The 18125-nt window shown below is 40.1% G+C and overlaps 2 protein-coding genes across 4 annotated transcripts; one reads left to right on the plus strand and one right to left on the minus strand.

The window, feature by feature from the left end:
- Positions 1-6998: 6998 nt before the first annotated feature.
- fitm1l (fat storage inducing transmembrane protein 1, like) lies at positions 6999-9835 on the plus strand. 2 transcript variants are annotated; one of them, XM_084007752.1, is made up of 3 exons: positions 6999-7864; positions 8095-9229; positions 9389-9835. In XM_084007752.1, the coding sequence occupies exons 1-2, from the start codon at positions 7686-7688 to the stop codon at positions 8753-8755; spliced, it is 840 nt and encodes a 279-aa protein (XP_083863878.1). In that variant the 5' UTR covers positions 6999-7685; the 3' UTR covers positions 8756-9229; positions 9389-9835. The 2 variants fall into 2 exon arrangements, with proteins under 2 accessions (XP_083863878.1, XP_083863879.1); XM_084007753.1 differs by having other exon boundaries at positions 8095-9208.
- Positions 9836-10551: 716 nt separating this feature from the next.
- Positions 10552-17448, minus strand: trnau1apb (tRNA selenocysteine 1 associated protein 1b). 2 transcript variants are annotated; one of them, XM_084007726.1, is made up of 9 exons: positions 17285-17448; positions 16208-16305; positions 15458-15557; positions 14570-14622; positions 14243-14371; positions 13638-13754; positions 12837-13131; positions 12391-12433; positions 10552-11593 (listed from the first exon to the last, which is right to left on the minus strand). In XM_084007726.1, the coding sequence occupies exons 1-9, from the start codon at positions 17318-17320 to the stop codon at positions 11457-11459; spliced, it is 1008 nt and encodes a 335-aa protein (XP_083863852.1). In that variant the 5' UTR covers positions 17321-17448; the 3' UTR covers positions 10552-11456. The 2 variants fall into 2 exon arrangements, with proteins under 2 accessions (XP_083863852.1, XP_083863851.1); XM_084007725.1 differs by having other exon boundaries at positions 12391-12436.
- Between the last annotated feature and the right edge of the window lie 677 nt (positions 17449-18125).

An 18125-nucleotide genomic window follows, 5' to 3' on the forward strand; every position in this document is an offset into this window, starting at 1 on the left:
TTTTTGGAAAAAATATACTATGCATTTTTGAGACTTTTTGGACAAATATACTTGACATTTTTCAATGATTTTTTTTTTACAGATATATTATAATTTTATTTGTGACTTTTTTTTTTACAAATATACTGACTTTTTTCCACAAATATACTAGGAATTTCTGCATGACTTTTTTCCCCAAAAATATACTATGAATGTGTTTTTTTTTTTTTTACAAATATACTATGATTTTTTTGTGACTTTTGAGACAAATATACTATCAATGTTTCATGACTTTTTTGATAAATATATATATATATATATATATATCGACAAATATAGTGACTTTTTCAATATACTATACTGTGACTTTTTTCATGAAGTCATAGTATGGTATGTCTAAAAACATAGTATACTAAAAATAGGTTGAAAAGAGTCATGGTATAGTATGTCGAAAAAGGTTATTAAATTATTCTTTGTTTACTGCAGTCAAATATCAGTCTCTAAGATTAGTAATAATCGGTATTGGCCTTGAAAAAACCATATCAGTCAACCCGTTAAATAAAGCTGTCTCTAATCATTTCCAGGGAGTCGCTGTTTTTCACTAATTAATGAAAAAAAGTTCCTTCTGGCTATAAACACTTCTGAGCTTGAGGAAATAAATTAAAACATTAAACCAACTCTTCCTAGCTCAATATCAAAGCCCAGCAAAGTCCTGTCATTGACAGTGACTTCTCCATCCATAGAATGCAGCACTCACCATCATTCTCTCATCATTTTGGTATTAAACACGTGCGCAGTGTATTAATACTCTGGGTGCGATGGGTATTAATAACCCCTTTGTTTGATACATTGCCTGAACCCAGACTGTTTACTGGCCCCACCATCTGTTGCACTGATAGCAACAGCAGAGATAAGAGCTCACTTTTACACAAAGTGCAACAGGTCCATGCGCAGAAGAGAAAATAACCCCCCCGGCTAAACAAAGAACTTGAACAAGTTCCTGTTTATTCTCTGTCATTGATTAGCTGAAACATATCAGACACTGAAGGTTTTAAATACAAATATTGATGAATAAAATAAAATATCCAATTTTAGCTACAGATGTGTTCCCATGATACACTCGTTTTCTATGCCAACCACCCGCTGATTGAATGTTTTAATATTGTGAGGGTTGCGGCTGTATCCCAAAACTATTCTGTAGTCATGAGATGATATGAAAGTATATCATGATTTTCCTTGTCCAAATATTTTAAAATTAACTACATTTTTCCTAAACTCTAATCTGAAACCAATGTTTTCCTCGCATCGTATTTTTTTATATTTATATAAAATATTCTAAGTTTAAAGCACCAGGTCTACAGTCGCACCACTCGTCAACGTCACACTCGGCCAACTTAAATCTTGGTAGGAATAGGCAGCTGCCTGTGTTTTCAGTCAGTGGAGGATTAGAGGTGTGATCCTACCGCTTACAGTCCCTCTGGATTCCAAACAGACACCAGGCCCTTTAATAGACTGCACTGGGAGGTGGTCCAGTATGTGGTACTACATCCTCCTCCATTTAACCGACATCACAAATACAATTAAGACGAGTGCCAAAGCAGAAACAATAGTTGAAGGGCACAAGCGAAAATCCATTTATACAGTGGGCCTAAAATATAAGCACTTTTTATCGCATGATTTAACAAGCACCGTATTAAATATTCAGAGTCTACAAGAGCTGATTACAAGGCATCAGCTTTAACTTGATCAAAGTTATGAAAATTAAACATTTTTACACTGGTACAACAATCAATTAGGCCCAAGACATTTACTGCTATTTGTTATTGCCGAATATTGTTAAAATAAATAATTTTATTTGTTTTGTTATTTAATATTATGAAAACTTCTTTGTGTTCTCTTAAATAATCCATATATTTTTTTTTTTTATATAATCCAAATTATGGTTAATATATATGTATAGTTTTCCAACAGCAGTGTGCAAAACGTGCTTCATTCATGTTTTTTTGAATACTGAAATACCTCAGTATAGTTGACTTTAAAATAGTTTTTTTTATATAATTTCGCTTGAAATGCACCAGAGTTCTTCATTAAATGAGAAAACGTATTTTCAGCGGTCAATGAATTCACACAGGAGTAGAAGAAACATTGGTTATACCATGAGATTAGTTCTGTCATACATATTTTTTATTGAGTTAGCAGATGTTATCTGGTGAGATGAGGTCAACTTTAACGGAACATTCGGGATTTTGGCCGGGGACGTGACGTCATTACGATCAGCGGCGATTTTTTTACTTTTAAGTCCAAACTCAGGGCCAGCGACGGCAGCGCACACAAGCTAATGCTAATTAGCCGACGCTCGTTGAAGCAGCCTGGGTAGCAACCAACAAGAGTCCAACTTCCGCTTCTTTGATTATTGACTTTAACGCTCAACCTTCACGGTCTCCGACGTTTGATAATTTGGAATCCATAAAGTTATCCACAAACCTCGAAAGAGTCCAAAAGTTCACAGCAACACCAGCAGCAGGCGTTCAGCTAGCATCATGGTGGCGGTAAAAGAGAAACAGTTTGTTTTTGTTCCTCCGACTGGCAACACCTGTTACCTGTGAGCGCAAGGGCGACACCTAGTGGACGAAACGCATCTTCACATGCATTTAACTCCAGAAAAGGCTCCAATAACTTCCCAACCTCTTTGTTCCAAACTAGTTGTAATGCAAAGATGGATTGAAGTAGAACTTTCAGGTGTCTGCACTTTACTTAACATCGTTTTACTTGTACTCCCTACATTTAAAAAAAATATCTGTACTTTCTATATGTAAAAAAAAAACAGCCAGTATAAATGCCCTTCAAATTGATTTTTTACTCTCTACTTTGAGTACATTTCAGAGCCTGTACTTTTTCACTTTACTTGAGTAAAGAAGTTGAATATTTATTTTATCATAGTCTTTTTGAACACGTAGTATCTGTACTTCTACTCGAGTACAAGATGTCTGTACTGTTGACACCTCTGCTGTAAATGTCACAAAATGCTGCTCATATGTAAAGGGAAATACATTTAATTTACATAATAATTTACATTATTTCTTCATGTTGGCATTGTTTTAAAGTGTTTTGAATTCAACAACAGAAAATATAAAATCATTCTGCACAATGAAGATGAAAAAAACAAGTGGAGATGAACTTCCCTCAAACCACAACACCTTTTCCGCCAGCCTGAAGAGTCGTAGTCCTGATCCCTGACTTCATGTTGAACCGATGTCATTCAGGACTCATCGCAGTCGTCCAGTTGTCCCGGATATCACAGCTGTGCTCTGACCACAACTGTTGCATTACTGGAAAATCAGAAGGTTATTTTTATTTATTTGTTTTTTCTTTTCTGGTTTTTGCCAGTTTGTTCAACACGGAGCTCTTGATCTCAACACCAAACATCTGTTGTGTTAAATGAACACCTCAAAAGTGCTGCTGTGACATTCGTCCCCAACATGGTGAGTATTATTATAAACAGCTGGCTCGCCGCTTCCAGAATGACCCCGTGGTGAACAGGTGAAGGATTGTGGGAACTGGAGTGGTGATAAGCTCATGAGTCACCGGGTTCACATTTAATGAGTGAACACAATGCATCCAAACACACACAGGATCTCGCCGTCACCTGTAGCGGTATCAACAGAATATCACTTTGTTACCAACTTTAATGGTTATGTAGGTTTATTTCACTTCAGACAGACGACTTAGTCCACTGCTGTGACCTCATGATGCTTTAGAGGGTTTAAAGCAGGCGGCAACCTCCGGTTCTGAAAAGTGATGCATCCTTAAAGTGCCTTAAAGCTGCATTCTCTCTGCTTGCCATCAGGGGGCGACTCCACTCCGATTATATGGAAGTTAATGAGAAACTGACCCTACATGTAAATATCAAGCCACAGAACTTATTTTCTGTACAAAAAAAAACCCAAAACAGCAGAAAGATCCTGTTGACTGTGATGCTAATTTCTTTTAGCAGCACACACTTTAATTAAACACTAATGTGGCATAAGCCATGTGACTTGGTTTAACAAGGTTGTTTGGACAACACTGATTCTAAAAATAGATATTTGAATGTGTGTGTGTGTGTGTGTGTGTTCATGCCTAACTGTGGCCACTGTGAAGCTTTCATGGATTCGCTGCAATGAGTGTCATATATGAAGCAGAGAGCTACAAACCATCATGGTTAACTTTTATTTATGTTTCCAACTAGAGTTCGCGTCTGATCACAGGAAGGTTAGTTGGTGTAATGTTACAGTTGATCCACATAGTGGCAGTATTGTTTAAACTGAGGGCCTGGAAATAATACTCTGATTCTAATATTCCTGCAGTTGTCAGCAGCACAAAAGTAACTGGCGGTGCAACAGTGTGTAAGTGAGGACAGTAGTGTCCTCTAGGTGGTGCTGTTGCACCAAACAGTGATCATCATTAGAACCACTGACCTGTTTAATCCTCACGTATCAAAATCCACTGGATGGCATGAACTTAGAGACGCAACACAAACAGACTCATGACTACAAAAAGGGGCAAAACTACAGCAGACCAAAAATAACTACAAAGAAACACAAAACAACTACAAAGAGACACAAAACGACTACAGACACTGTAAAGAAGTAGCTGCAGAGACTCACAATCACTATGAAAATGGGCAAAACAACCACAAACAGACACAAAACTACTACAGACACACAAAGACAAAGATCTACGGAAGCGTATTGTATTCACTTGAGTAATTTTTTTTTGGGTTTGTTTTTTGGAGTAATTATTCCTGTTTTTCTGAGTAATTTATTTCTGTGGTCTGTTTTTCTGAGTAATTTTTTTTTGGTCTGTTTTTCTGAGTAATTTTTTTTTGTTTGGTTGTTTTTCTGACTAATTATTTTTCCTGATTTTCTGAGTAATTCTTTTCCTGTTTTTCGGAGTAATTTTTTTTCTGTTTTTCGGAGTAATTTTTTTTCTGAATTATCGCGATACTTCGAACTCCCGCGAGAACCTCCAACCTGCAAGTGACTCCCATGGACCTGTAGTGACTCCTGCATACACATGCCCCATCTTCAGCTATTCAGCCGCAAAGTCCTCAGGTGCCTGCGTAAAGTGGATACACTTATGGTAATACCATCTATATGACTCAGAGACAGGACTATCTCCCAGTGTCTTAATCCCAGATCAAAGTAGAACTTGATAAAACTAAACAAGTCGGTCATGTTGGCCTCCATTATCGAGCTTTCACAAAGGAATGAATGCGTCTATTGTTTCAAATGCTGTCTAAACTCAGAAAAAAAATTATTCAGAAAATCAGAAAAAAATTACTCTGAAAAACAGAAAAAAAAAAAAAAATTACTCCGAAAAACAGACCAAAAAAAAATTACTCAGAAAAACAGACAAAAAAAATTTACTCCGAAAAACAGACCAAAAAAATTACTCCGAAAAACAGACCAAAAAATTAATTACTCCGAAAAACAGACCAAAGAAATAAATTACTCAGAAAAACAGACCAAAGAAATAAATTACTCAGAAAAACAGAAATAATTACTCCAAAAAACAAACCAAAAAAAAATTACTCAAGTGAATGCAATACGCTTCCGTAAAGATCAACATCAGCAACATTTAATAGAATAAAACAGGGTAACTGTGTCCTCCAGGTATTTCTATTACTCAGAGGTGATGTAACAAATGTCAGTGATGTCTGTGACTTAACCGATGGTTCAGAGAGCAGGGAGACATTTAACACTTTTTAACCACAGCAAGTCGGACTGGAGAGCTACAGCATTCACTGACTATATACATGCTTTCTGGTCTGTTTGACTCTAAATGGACCATCATTTATTTAATGAACATCATGCTGGATTGAAGAAGACTTGAAACTAGAGATTGAAACCATAAACTCACGTTTACAATGTTTACTGAGATAATACATCAAGAGAGAAGTAGATTTTCCTCATAGACTTCTATACAACCAGAGAGGAGTCGCCCCCTGGTGGCCAGCAGAGAGAAGTAGGACCATTTTCTCATAGACTTCTATACAACCAGAGGAGTCGCCCCCTGGTGGCCAGCAGAGAGAAGTAGGACTATTTTCTCATAGACTTCTATACAACCAGAGAGGAGTCGCCCCCTGGTGGCCAGCAGAGAGAAGTAGGACCATTTTCTCATAGACTTCTATACAACCAGAGAGGAGTCGCCCCCTGATGGCCAGCAGAGAGAATGACAGTTTAAGGCAGTTTAAATTTGGTGAACGGGAGGTTGCCGCGTGTTTGGCCACAAAAATTCACTAAAGTTGGAAGTCTATGTTTATTTCTGCTTTAAAGTCGGGCATTTTAACATGGAGGTCTATGTGGGGCCGATTCCCTTCAGAGCCTCCAGTGGCCATTAGAGGAACTGCAGTTTTAGACACTTCTGTATTGCCTTAATTTTCCATCCCTGGAGGTGGCCACTCATTACATACAACACAGGTTTGTTTTTGCTCTACACTTGTTTTCAGCTTCGTGGATGTAAGCAATAAGAAATGCTCTTCAGGGTCTAGGAGAGACCAGAGAAGGGACAGTCAGCATGGACTGTGTTACCGCTCACTGATTGACAGAGACAGACAGCTGCAGCAGCTGAGTCTTGGCCTAGATACGACACAAAGGTTATTGCTATTAATACACGTGAAAACACACGCATCATTCAGCTCATTGAGTCTGATTTCACATCATTTGTGACTTGTCCGTAACAAAGGTTTCTGTTGGCGCTGCTCAGTTTATTCTCAGCCTCTGATTGCAGTCCAGACGAAATTAGTGAGAAACCTGAATCCACATTAAGGCCAAGGAGCCCCATGTCATTGGTTCAACCTCCCTGCACCCTCTAGTCATCTCAGCAGGAGCAATGTGACACCTTGGAGGCCCAGGAGAATATGACAGGGTGAGAACATGCTCTGTGTTGGAGAGAGCAGAGACGCCCCAGTTACGGCAGGGCTCGATCAGACGGTTTAGGTGTTCTCAAGCTGCAACCATCGTCTGTCGGGGGAAACACGGCAGCGGCGGCCTTCGCTGAGGGAAGCACGACCATTGCTTTTCTGCGGTGACAGTCACTGCACGACAAACAGGTTAAACAGAAAGGAGACACACGGGAAACCTGCAACGCAAGGTCAGAGAATCTCAACCCGTCCCCCTGCAGCGGCGGGAAAAACCAGTCGGGCAACAGTTGTGTGATTTGGCTGCTTTGTTGAGCTGCAGATAAACAACTGTGCACGGAAGCAGCATCACACTGTCCTGAGTCAGGAGCCAAACTGGATTGAAGAATTTCATGGTTGGGTTTCACATATTTGTAGTCTGGAATGCTGGAGGCCAGCTGTCGTTGCAGACCACTTTGACGGCGAACACCGGAGGAATCATTAGCACGCAGCGGGGATCTTTGGATTGCTGGACTTGGATTAACACACCAATGGATCAACAATCAAAAGGTGAAACATATAGTTTAGTTCATGGAGGTGGATTCCGATAAGACTTTTGGACTTCTTTAAATGCTGAATTGTTCCGTTATGCAACGGAGGTAATCCACAGCATCAGCGAGGCGGGATTACAGCCTTATCACATGAAACAGTTCATGCCATTTAGTCTGACGTGGATAATCTGTACAAACACGCTGCTGCAGTCCACCTTCATACAGGATCGTTGAGTTGAAGTTGAGACCTGGTCACAGGGTTCTCTGGGGTCCAGATGTTCCTCAACGCGGTTCTGGTGGTCCTGACGGACCTGGCGGCCCGGTTTCTGGGTCACACTGTGTTCCGGAAGCACTTCCACCTGCTGCTCTCGGCGGCGGTGATGTTCGGCCCCGTGCTCAGCTTCTGGGTCTCCCAGCACAGTGTCTTCGCCAAGAGGAGCCACTTCCTGTACAGGTGAGGCTGCTTCCCGTTTACTTCCTGATCCCATGTCTTCTTTGAATCATGGCGGACCATGAAACCTTATTTAATGGAAAATATATACGTTAGTCCGTGGCCAGAGGCACATTTTTTTAAGATGCAGTTTGAATTGTATCCTTAATTACACACATGATGCCGTGTCTGCTGTCTACCCAACTTCCTGCCATCACTTCTGAATCTGTTGACATCTCGCGCTCTCCTTCCAGGATGTTCTTGCGCTCCGGTTGGGGCTGGACCTGCATCTTCGCCGGCTCCTTCGTCTTCCTCCTCTCCTTCTCCATCCGCCGCTCCCTGTCTCTGTCCATCCGTCACCTCTCCCGGCTCGGCGTGGCCGGCGGCTTGTGGCTGGGTTTTTGTAAACTCCTGGACGTCCTGGAGAACGCCACGGGAAACTGCTACGAACCGTTACTCGCCGGCCCAGAGGTCGTCAACGGGCAGCCTCTGTTGGTGTTGCGAGAAGAGGCGAGTAAGTCGGAGTGCCTCAAAGCCGGGCTGCTGTGGAGGGGGTACGAGGTCTCAGAAGATGTCTTCCTCCTCTGTCTCTGCTGCCTCCTGCTGGCTGAGGAGACCGCCGTCTTCGGGCCTTATCTGAGCCTGGGTGGGGTCTCGGATGCCCCTCTGCGGATCCTCTTCCTGTTGTGTGTTCTCCTGCTCTGGCTCTGGATCTTTCTGCTGCTCTGTCTCCTAGCGTACTTCCCCCAGTTCCCCACTCAGCTGCTAGGGGGCGCTCTCGGGTGTCTGAGCTGGAGGGGGCTGTACCAGGGCTGGTATCGCATGGGGCCCAGCTGGTGCTGCCCCGGGAGGCCTGGCCTGGGACTGCTCAAGACCAAGACTAGCAGTCCTGAAGCGGAGTACAATCACAACTAAAGTCCTGGGATCTGATTGGTTGTTTGGAGACGACGGAGACGATGCATCTGTGTTAGTTGTAAGAAGAGAAATCCTGATGAAACTTGGAACAAACATGTATCAACGGTGCTTTTATAAGGTTTGATGATGAGACAAATATACGCTCCATGTCACTGTGAGGATTACGGACACCGACCACCTCTCCTCATACGACGGACTGATGTTTTTTTGTGGCATTTTGTGCCTCTTGTAGTCGCGACATCTCTCTTAGGTTGTTTTGCACCTTTCTATAGTTGGGAGTCTGTCTTCATTTTGAGACTTCTTATAGTTACTTTGTGTCTCATTGTAGTTACTTTGTGTCTCATTGTAGTTACTTTGTGAAACTTTGTAGTTACTTTGTGTCTCATTGTAGTTACTTTGTGTCTTATTGTAGTTACTTTGTGTCTTATTGTAGATACTTTGTGTCTCTTTGTAGTTACTTTGTGTGTCTTTGTAGTTACTTCGTCTCATTGTTACTTTGTGTCTCTTTGTAGTTACTTTGTCTCATTGTAGTTACTTTGTGTCTCTTTGTAGTTACTTTGTCTTATTGTAGTTACTTTGTGTCTCTTTGTAGTTACTTTGTGTCTTATTGTAGATACTTTGTCTGTTTTTTAGTCATTTTGTGTTTCTTTGTGGTTGTTTTGCCACATTTCATAGAGCTTTAGTCTCTGCATGTCTTTGTTGTCTGTCGGTTTGTCATATTTTTGTGCCTCTTTGTAGTAATTTAGTTTTTTTCTCGTCATTTTGAGACTTCCTGCGTCTCTTTGATCGACAATTTGAATGTGAAGACATCCATTAGAGACGATGATAGAACTCTCTACAGGACTAAATTCTTTGCAATGCAGAGAAAAAATATGACTTACTGAAATATTTTTTGATGGATACATGAGGTGCTAATTGACTAAATAAATGTAATGAAAGTTATGGCTAACTGATGCCATCAAACATCCACGTTTCTCCATCAGTCTGATTTTGCATGAAACTGCCTGAAATCATCTAAACAGAGAATATGTTGGTTGAGTCTCCATTGTTTGGATGCATCGTTTGTTTTGAGTGCTGATTAAAGTTCATGATCAATAAATCCTCAGTCTCTTAACACAGATCTTCTCTTTTCACCGAACTGTAGCATAAAAAGGGGGATTTCACACGAGTGTTTCTGCTGATAATGTTTTAAATCTTGTTCCAAACTGAACTATTTTGACTGACAATCAATGTTTTACTTGAATGTTGAGGTTTTGAAGTCCAGAGTGACTCAGATTAGCAACTCCACCTTATCGTGTTTGGGCTGCATACTCGCCACGATGTTTGCGACGCCGCGTTTGTGTGCAGGATGGACACCTTTATTCTGGTTCACCGGATGCACCTGAAGGGCTTCACCGCCACCTACTGGCCTGGCATGCAAACTAATGATATTTTTCAATACAAAGTAGACTCAACGCAGAACTTTTTTTTTTTTTTTTAACGCAAAGGTAAAAACATTCCCGTTTTTAGCGAGAGTTTAGTATGATCGGTTTCTGCTGCATCGGCTGTTTGGGGATATAAGCAAACAAACCGTTGTAATTCAAAGGGATTAATGTGAGCAAATGAAAGCGTCAACATCTACAGAACCCACACACACACACACACACACACACACACACACACACACACACACACACACACACACACACACACACACACACACACACACACACACACACACACACACACACACACACACACACACACACACACACACACACACACACACACACAGTAAAGACAGACAACTATTTTCCTCCTAAATGTGTTTTATTGATAAAACGTCTCCACAAAGAAAATATATACAAAGCCATCAAACTGCCTCGACATCAGATGCAGCAAACCGGCTGTTTCTGGGAGGATGTACCATTCATCTATTTTACATAAAACAAATTGAGCTTGTCTGAAAAAAAACACACAAAAAAAACAGTGATAATTTACATTTGTGGTGGATTATTATCAGCTCAACTCGTCGTCATCAACTTTCCATACTTTTACATTTTCCTTTTCATGTCACCAGAAAAATTAAAAAACAAAAAGAGGAAAATTCCTTCATTAAAAAAAATTAACAAGACTGATGTCTTGCTACACTAAGATGATTTTAATGACCATCACGAACTGAGAGGAACTTCATGGCAATTAAGGCAAAGTCTGAAGTTCTGTCTTAAGGAGACAAATCTCTTCTTTAAGTCAGGATCATAACTGATGCGCAAATTAGCTTCCGCTGGCGTCACCATTTCAACATGGATCAACAAAACTAAATGACAGTGATCCTCAACAATATCATTAAAACGGTGAAGTACTGACACACGACGTCCAGGTTCCCAATCATACAGCTACTGTGTGTCGTTCGACGGCAGAGGATCTCCGCTTGTCGCTCGGCTTTAAATCGTACAAAAACAGTTTGCACTACATCGTCACCGATTGTGGACAACTTTAGGAATATTACCAACATGGTAAACTTTAAAATCAAGTGAATATTTGCGTGTATTCGTTGAGTATTTGAAGTACTGTGTGTATTCGCAGCCTTCAGTCAGAGTAACACAAGTACTGAACTTTTTAAAGGTGTCAGATCATGGCAGAGTACGGGAAGTACAAAATCCTAAAAAAAATTAAATAAAAGAGATATTTAAGGTTGGGGGTTGGCGGGGGGGAGGAGATATCAGGATAGGGAGGGGAGGGGGGAGGTGACAGAGTCCAGGGGTTCCCAGTGACAGTCCATCATGGCGTCGTAAAGCTCCTCGCTGCGCTGCATAAAATCTTTGTTCCACTGCTCCACGTCACATTCAGGGATGGGCTCTGTGAAAACACCAGCGACGGTGACTTGGGCAACTTCACAGTATATGCTTATCTGTGCATGCAAACAAACTCTGGAAAACACTCAGCTTATTAGCTGATGAGATAGAACTGGACAAAGACTGTTAGAGTCTGAAGTTGTGGATTCATCAAGCCATCGGTGAGGCGTTCACTGCTACTAAGTCTATAGACAACACTAAATCAACCATTTTACTCTTTACTGGAGCTGCACAATATTGGAACAAAACTAACATTACAAGATATTTTGTACTTAAATGCAAACATTTCATGCTTTATGAGAGATAAATTAAGAGTCTAGATATAAAATCTATTTTTCTCTAGTAAAAATGTATTCATAACCTCACTGGTTGTAAAGATATAACCGTGAAAATGTTCTCCCAGCATTAAATATCTAAAGTGTAAACTGTGTTTTTGGTTAGATGTCCGAAACACAAACTTAAAGAGTAATTAAACCCCAGAGTTCTGGTTAAAGTACCTCTATCCTGGAAACTAAAAACAATATTTCAGAACAAAATAAAAAAGTATTTACATTTACACATTTAGGAGCTGGCTGGTTAGTTAGCTAGCTTGCCTAGCGTTGCATTCATGCTTGAATGATCATAAAAGTGGTGTTCCTTTGTGAAGATTATAAACAAAACATCTAAATATTATTAACGTTTTTAATCCAAAACTCCCATTAGCTGTAGCTCAAGGAAATCAGCCGAACAAACACGTCAGACCTGCAGCGATCTACACTGAAAGACAAAAAAAGAGCAATTTCATAATAAACCATGTCTTACCTTCTGAATTATCTTCATCTATATCTCCACCCTCCTCATGGCTCTGCTGGGGAACACAATCAATACTGGGAATTATTTCTGAAACACTGAATGCATCACCAATAAACCCTGGAAATCATTTTAGACCAAACAGATTAATCCAAGTCTGGAAATAGTTGTAATAAACAGCTTGATTAGAGGATGATGTAAAAACATCGTTTAGATGTTTGTGTCTAATGCAGAACCATTAGAGTACTTCCACCAATTAATTTCTCGTTGTTTCTGGTCATTCAATAAATACATCGTCTATAGGAAATAACCACACAGTAAAGCCTATCTGCGTCTGGTTACTGCGCTGGAATAGAAGGAAGTAGAGAACAATAACAAGAACCCGTAGAAATGTCCTTCATAGGGAAACTTTTCACTTTCTACTTTGGGTTTCAGAGCCTGTAAAGTATTTCCCTCACCTCCACAGCTCCGGCGTCAGCGGGTGGCACCCCCATGGGAGGTGGTGGCATCATGTTGCCTGGTGGGGGGTAACCATAGGGCCCATAGTTGTAGTTGTAGGCGGAGTTGTAGCCGCTGCCGTAGCCGCTGCCATATCCACTGTTATAGCCACTGTACTGGTCGTAACCGCCCCACTGAGAATAATAACCCGCCTGGCCCCCGGTGCCATGGTTGCCGTAGTAACCAGACTGGGACTGGTTGTAGTTACTATGATAATTCTGGCCCGGGGCACCATGGTAGTTGCTCATCTTCTGGCTGCAACACAAGTAATAAAAAGTTTCATTAACATTACAGAAAAATAAAAATACAGAAAAACAGCTTTTAAAAAAAAGACCAGCTGGTCACCTTTAAAAGGCCAGAGCCCCTAAAGTGAACCTAAGTCTGAGTTGTTGCCAAACAGGTGGCAACCTGACAATTTAAACTGCCTTAAACTGTCATTCTGTCTGCCCCACCAGGGGGCGACTCCTCTCTGATTGTACAGAAATCTATGAAAAAATGACCCTACTTCTCTATTGGTTTATTATCTCAGTAAACATGAGATTATGGTCAATTTAGATTGGATATGGTTTCAAGTCTTCTTCAATCCAGCATGATGTTCATTTAGTACATTATGGTCCATTTAGAGTCCACCAGACCAGAAAGCAGGGGATACTTTAGGGGGCCACCTGCTGATTGGCGCTACCAATTGACTTAAACACTTAGCTGTAAAGTTGATCTTGAATTTGGGAAACCAACTGTTTCCTTGCCAGCGCTGGTCTTACCTCTTTGCTACAGCAATACTGAGTCTGAGCGGCTTCCCCCCGAGCATCGTACCCTGGCACTCCTCGATCGCCTTCTTCTGCTCGCCCTCCTCCCCAAACTTGACGAAGCCATAACCTCTGCAGGTGAAACAACAGTTACGCCTCCTCTCCGAAGCAACACACGCTCCATTCTTTGCCATTTAATAAGCCACTTATAATGAAAAACAGAATATAATGGGTATTATTATTGTAGAACTGAAACTTGTTGTTTTACTTTTAACATGAGGTAGCATCACTTGAATTGTGAGTTGCTCTTGCTTAGCCTATATGGGGAAAACAATAGTTTTAGCATAAGACGGCATTTCAACATTTCTTCAGCCTTTTTTTCTTCGAAAAACAGATGAAGATGTAAAGGTTGCTTTTTAATTCATCATTGCACCACAAAGACAAGAGAACATTTTCTTTATATTATTGTATACTTCTTACAATAATATTCAAACCAGAATTTTGTGCAACAAATCAAGGAAATAATATGTAGTTCAAGAAATCACCTGGTGTCATACTGACTACTTTAAACATTTCTGAAGGCACGTCGCTGTCCGGTCCGCCTCTATGAGCCGACATACCTGGAGTATCCATACTGGTCAGTGACTACTTTGGCTCCCTTGCAGGAAAGGTACTTCTTGAAAACTTGGTGCAGCTGGAAGTCGTCCACCTCGGAGGCCAAGTCGCCCACAAACACTGAGAACTCCGGCCTGAGAGAAGTGAAAACTTTGATCAGATATTCTTACTCTTTAAACATCATCACTACTGTTGAGCATCAAATAGGCAGCAGGGTTTTTTATTATTATTATAAAGAATTTTACAATATTTCTGTGAAAAGAAATGAATTCATGTTCGTTTTTTTCTAACTTACAGTTACAAGAAGTTATTTATTAAAAGGGAGAACTCACCCTGCTTCTGGCCGTTTTCCGTAGGTGGCATAGTTTAGCTTAAACTTCCGGGGCTGCATGGGGGAGAGACAAAACACACAAACGCTCAGCCCACCTGGAACACCAAAGATGTGTAGTATAGCAGTGATATTGCTGCAAATAGAGAGTGGAGTTATTATGGTTATTTAGGTTTACATACCTCCACCACTCAGACCAGCCTTTAGCCCATTCCTCAGTTAGTTCCTACCAGAGACTCTATTCACCAGCTTCAAACAAAAGTACATTCATGTACAAGCAGCCTCTCAGCCACCTTCAGCAGCAGGTACAGGCCGGCGAACAGGGGAGCCCAGTAGCGTGGCCGGTTCACGGGGGACAACGGCGTTTCTAATTCAGTAGCAAGCAGCTAAAGCCCGACACACCGCTCGAGACTAACAACATTTTCAAGCTGGCATGATTTGTTTTTGTTTTACATCACCAGAATCTGAAGTAGACTTTATTTTAATGCAGCTGATAAAGAATATAGTTTGACTTAGTGTAATAAAAAAATAAAAAATAATCTTTAAATTCTTTGGGCACAGTAGTGGTAGCGAAATTAACACAAACAACAAATGGAACAGATCTGTGGTATTTACAAGAATCTGGTGTGTTCATAAAGAAAAAATACAACTTCATATTATATGCACTAAATACCAAGACTAGTGGCGCTCCACTATCCACAGTCAAATCAACAATTAAATACTGCTTGATAACACAAGTCCAATACTGGGAAAAAAAGGAAGGCAGTATTAAATTGTCAATAGTATTTGTATATTTGTGGAGAAACAATAATTGCATATACTTATATATTGCAGTAAGGATTGCATGAAAGATATATGAATGAGTATTTTGAAATTAAACTGTAGAACTGACCGGGTTGGATCCAGGGACCAGTTTTCCGTTCAGTCTTTGGACACAGCGGTCGACGCTTGCTTCATCTGCCAGCTCCACAAAGCAGTATCCCGCTGAACCGCTGCACATCAGGGCAGAAATGTGAGGGACAGAACTTTAAAATGTTTTCTATAAGAGCAATGAAATAGTATTATAACAACAGCATGAAAGACGCACTGATTATTTCTACATTTTGCCTACGGTCTGACATGCTAACCACACCAGGGCTTCCTGTTGTTGTTGCTAAGCATTTTTCTACCAGTAGAACTAACAACATGACAGCTGTCTTCAAAGCTTGAATGCAGGTAGCGTATGTTTTTGGGGATATTCTTAAAATATATTCTAAAGATTATTTTTGTAACAATGCACTGGAAGCATATTTTAAAAATGTGTTAATTGGAATAAGGCAGAAGAACTGAGCACACTGTTACTAAAACAAAAATATGTTAATATTATATTGCTTTTATATTGGCAAGACAATACATTTGTATATATTTGTCACACAAACAAAAGAAACTTTACTTTCATTATGCAAAATTGTGTTTTTCTACTATTTAAATTAAACTAAAACACAGTACACATAGTACTTCAAAATAGCATATTCAAGTTAACTTATGATTAACACACTAGAAGGATACTGATGGTTAGTGTCTGCAAGTACACTCACGTATACACAAATCTAATATACCTAGTATATGTATTTTCCACCAGGGTTTGCTCTGTGTTTCCTACCCTGTTATCCTGTGAGTGATGATCTTGACTCCAAACGGTGACTCCCCCATGGCGCTGAATGCCTGCTTAATGAAGTTTTCATCCATGTATGGGTCCAACTAAACACACACGGACGAGAAATTGTAAGTGCATTATTCTGGGCGAAAAAATAGCACGTACACATCTTTGTAATAATGTAAATACATATATAAGACACATGATTATGACAACACCAGCACGGTAATCTGTCATTTCTGGTTGATGCGATATAATCAGCGTTTAAGTGTTTTAGAAAGGAAATGCCTTGGACAAAATACAGCTCGTCACTATTAGACGATTAAGGATATAATAACAGTTTTTACTGCATATATTTTTAATTGTTTCGATGCAGTTAGATGAATGTCTCCGACTCCGTTGATTGATTGATTGATTGATATCTTTATTTCGATCATGTAAACGACAATGTAAAAAGATAAAATAATAATATAATAAGGAAATAAGTGAACAGCAAAAATGTATACACAAAAAAGTAACATCTCATAAGCAACGCAGTTTACATGAGCGAAAAGGAGTAGGAAGAAGTATAAACGTATCTAATCCTACCCCTATAATTTTAACTATATATTCTAGGGGTAGGATTAGATACATTTGCATTCAAATGTCCCAAAAAAACAGTCGGAATGCGAAGCATTAGGGAATACGACCTAACGTTAGCGTGGAAAAACGGAAACGACGCTAATTTCATTCTAATTAAACGGTTTAGTTTTAAATTTCGTCTGACGTTATTTAATTAATGCAGGTACAAGTTAGCTTGGTTAGGTTAGCGTTAGCTTACATTCGCGGTGAAGAGCTAGCGGGCAACAATAGTGAGCACGTAGTTGGTGTTTGGAGGATACTTTGACCACCAGTGTTAGTGATTTGTGGCGTTAATGAAAAGCGTTGCCCCCACATTCTACTAACGACCTGCCAGCAAGCGGAGTTTAGAGTAACCTTTTGCGAAAATTGGGGCCATACGCTAACAAAACGTAACCGAGCTAGCAAACCATCCCGTGTAGCTAAGCTAACGCTGACGTTCAACACAGAAAGAAGCAAACGTACGTCACCCATCCACAGGCTCGTCTGTCTGTTAAACATGTTGTATTTGGAGCGGAGATGGAAACCTTTTCTTTAGTGTTTGACGCGGGTACAAAATTAACGAAACAGCACAACGTTAAAACTTCTCCTCCACACGTTCACGTTCAATACATCGAGTATGTGCTTCCGCTTCCGTCTGGAGCTAAAGCGGTGACACTACTTCCGGGGGCGCCTGCCCCGCCGTGAACTGCTGAACAAAGACGTTTAACTAAAGGTATTATATAAAGTATTATAGAATTGTTATAAGTCCTTAAAAGTGTCATTCGCTATTAATTAACCAGTGAAGAGTGTTTTCGCGTTTGTTTAGCGATTCAAAACACGTTACCTGCGGCCGGACAGCAGAGAGTTGAGAAAAAAATGAGTTGTTTTTTTATGAAAAAAAGGCTAAACACAAAACACACATCAGTTATGAATGTAAGAACACCAATTATATTTTAAATACGTTTAATTACACTTTCAGCAAAAGTTGCTTCGCAAATGTTTTCCACTTTCTTGAAGCATAGACACACATTAGCTGAGATTAAATAATTAACTATTGAGAAAAAGCGTGGTTTTTATTTATTTATATGTGAGTGATTGTTGTCTGGGTAACTGGTCACATTCACAGAAATTTAAATAGTGATCGATATCATTTGTGTGGTTTCATCCCCAAAAGTTAGGTTCTACCGAGATTTGAACTCGGATCGCTGGATTCAGAGTCCAGAGTGCTAACCATTACACCATAGAACCGCTGAGTGAAGAGCCCCGTAATCAGTTATATAAACGTGAGCCAGGCTGAATTGGAGGGCGACTGGAATAGCTTATT

Source organism: Eutrigla gurnardus, assembly GCF_963514095.1.
Source record: "Eutrigla gurnardus genome assembly, chromosome: 4".
NCBI lineage: Eukaryota > Metazoa > Chordata > Actinopteri > Perciformes > Triglidae > Eutrigla > Eutrigla gurnardus.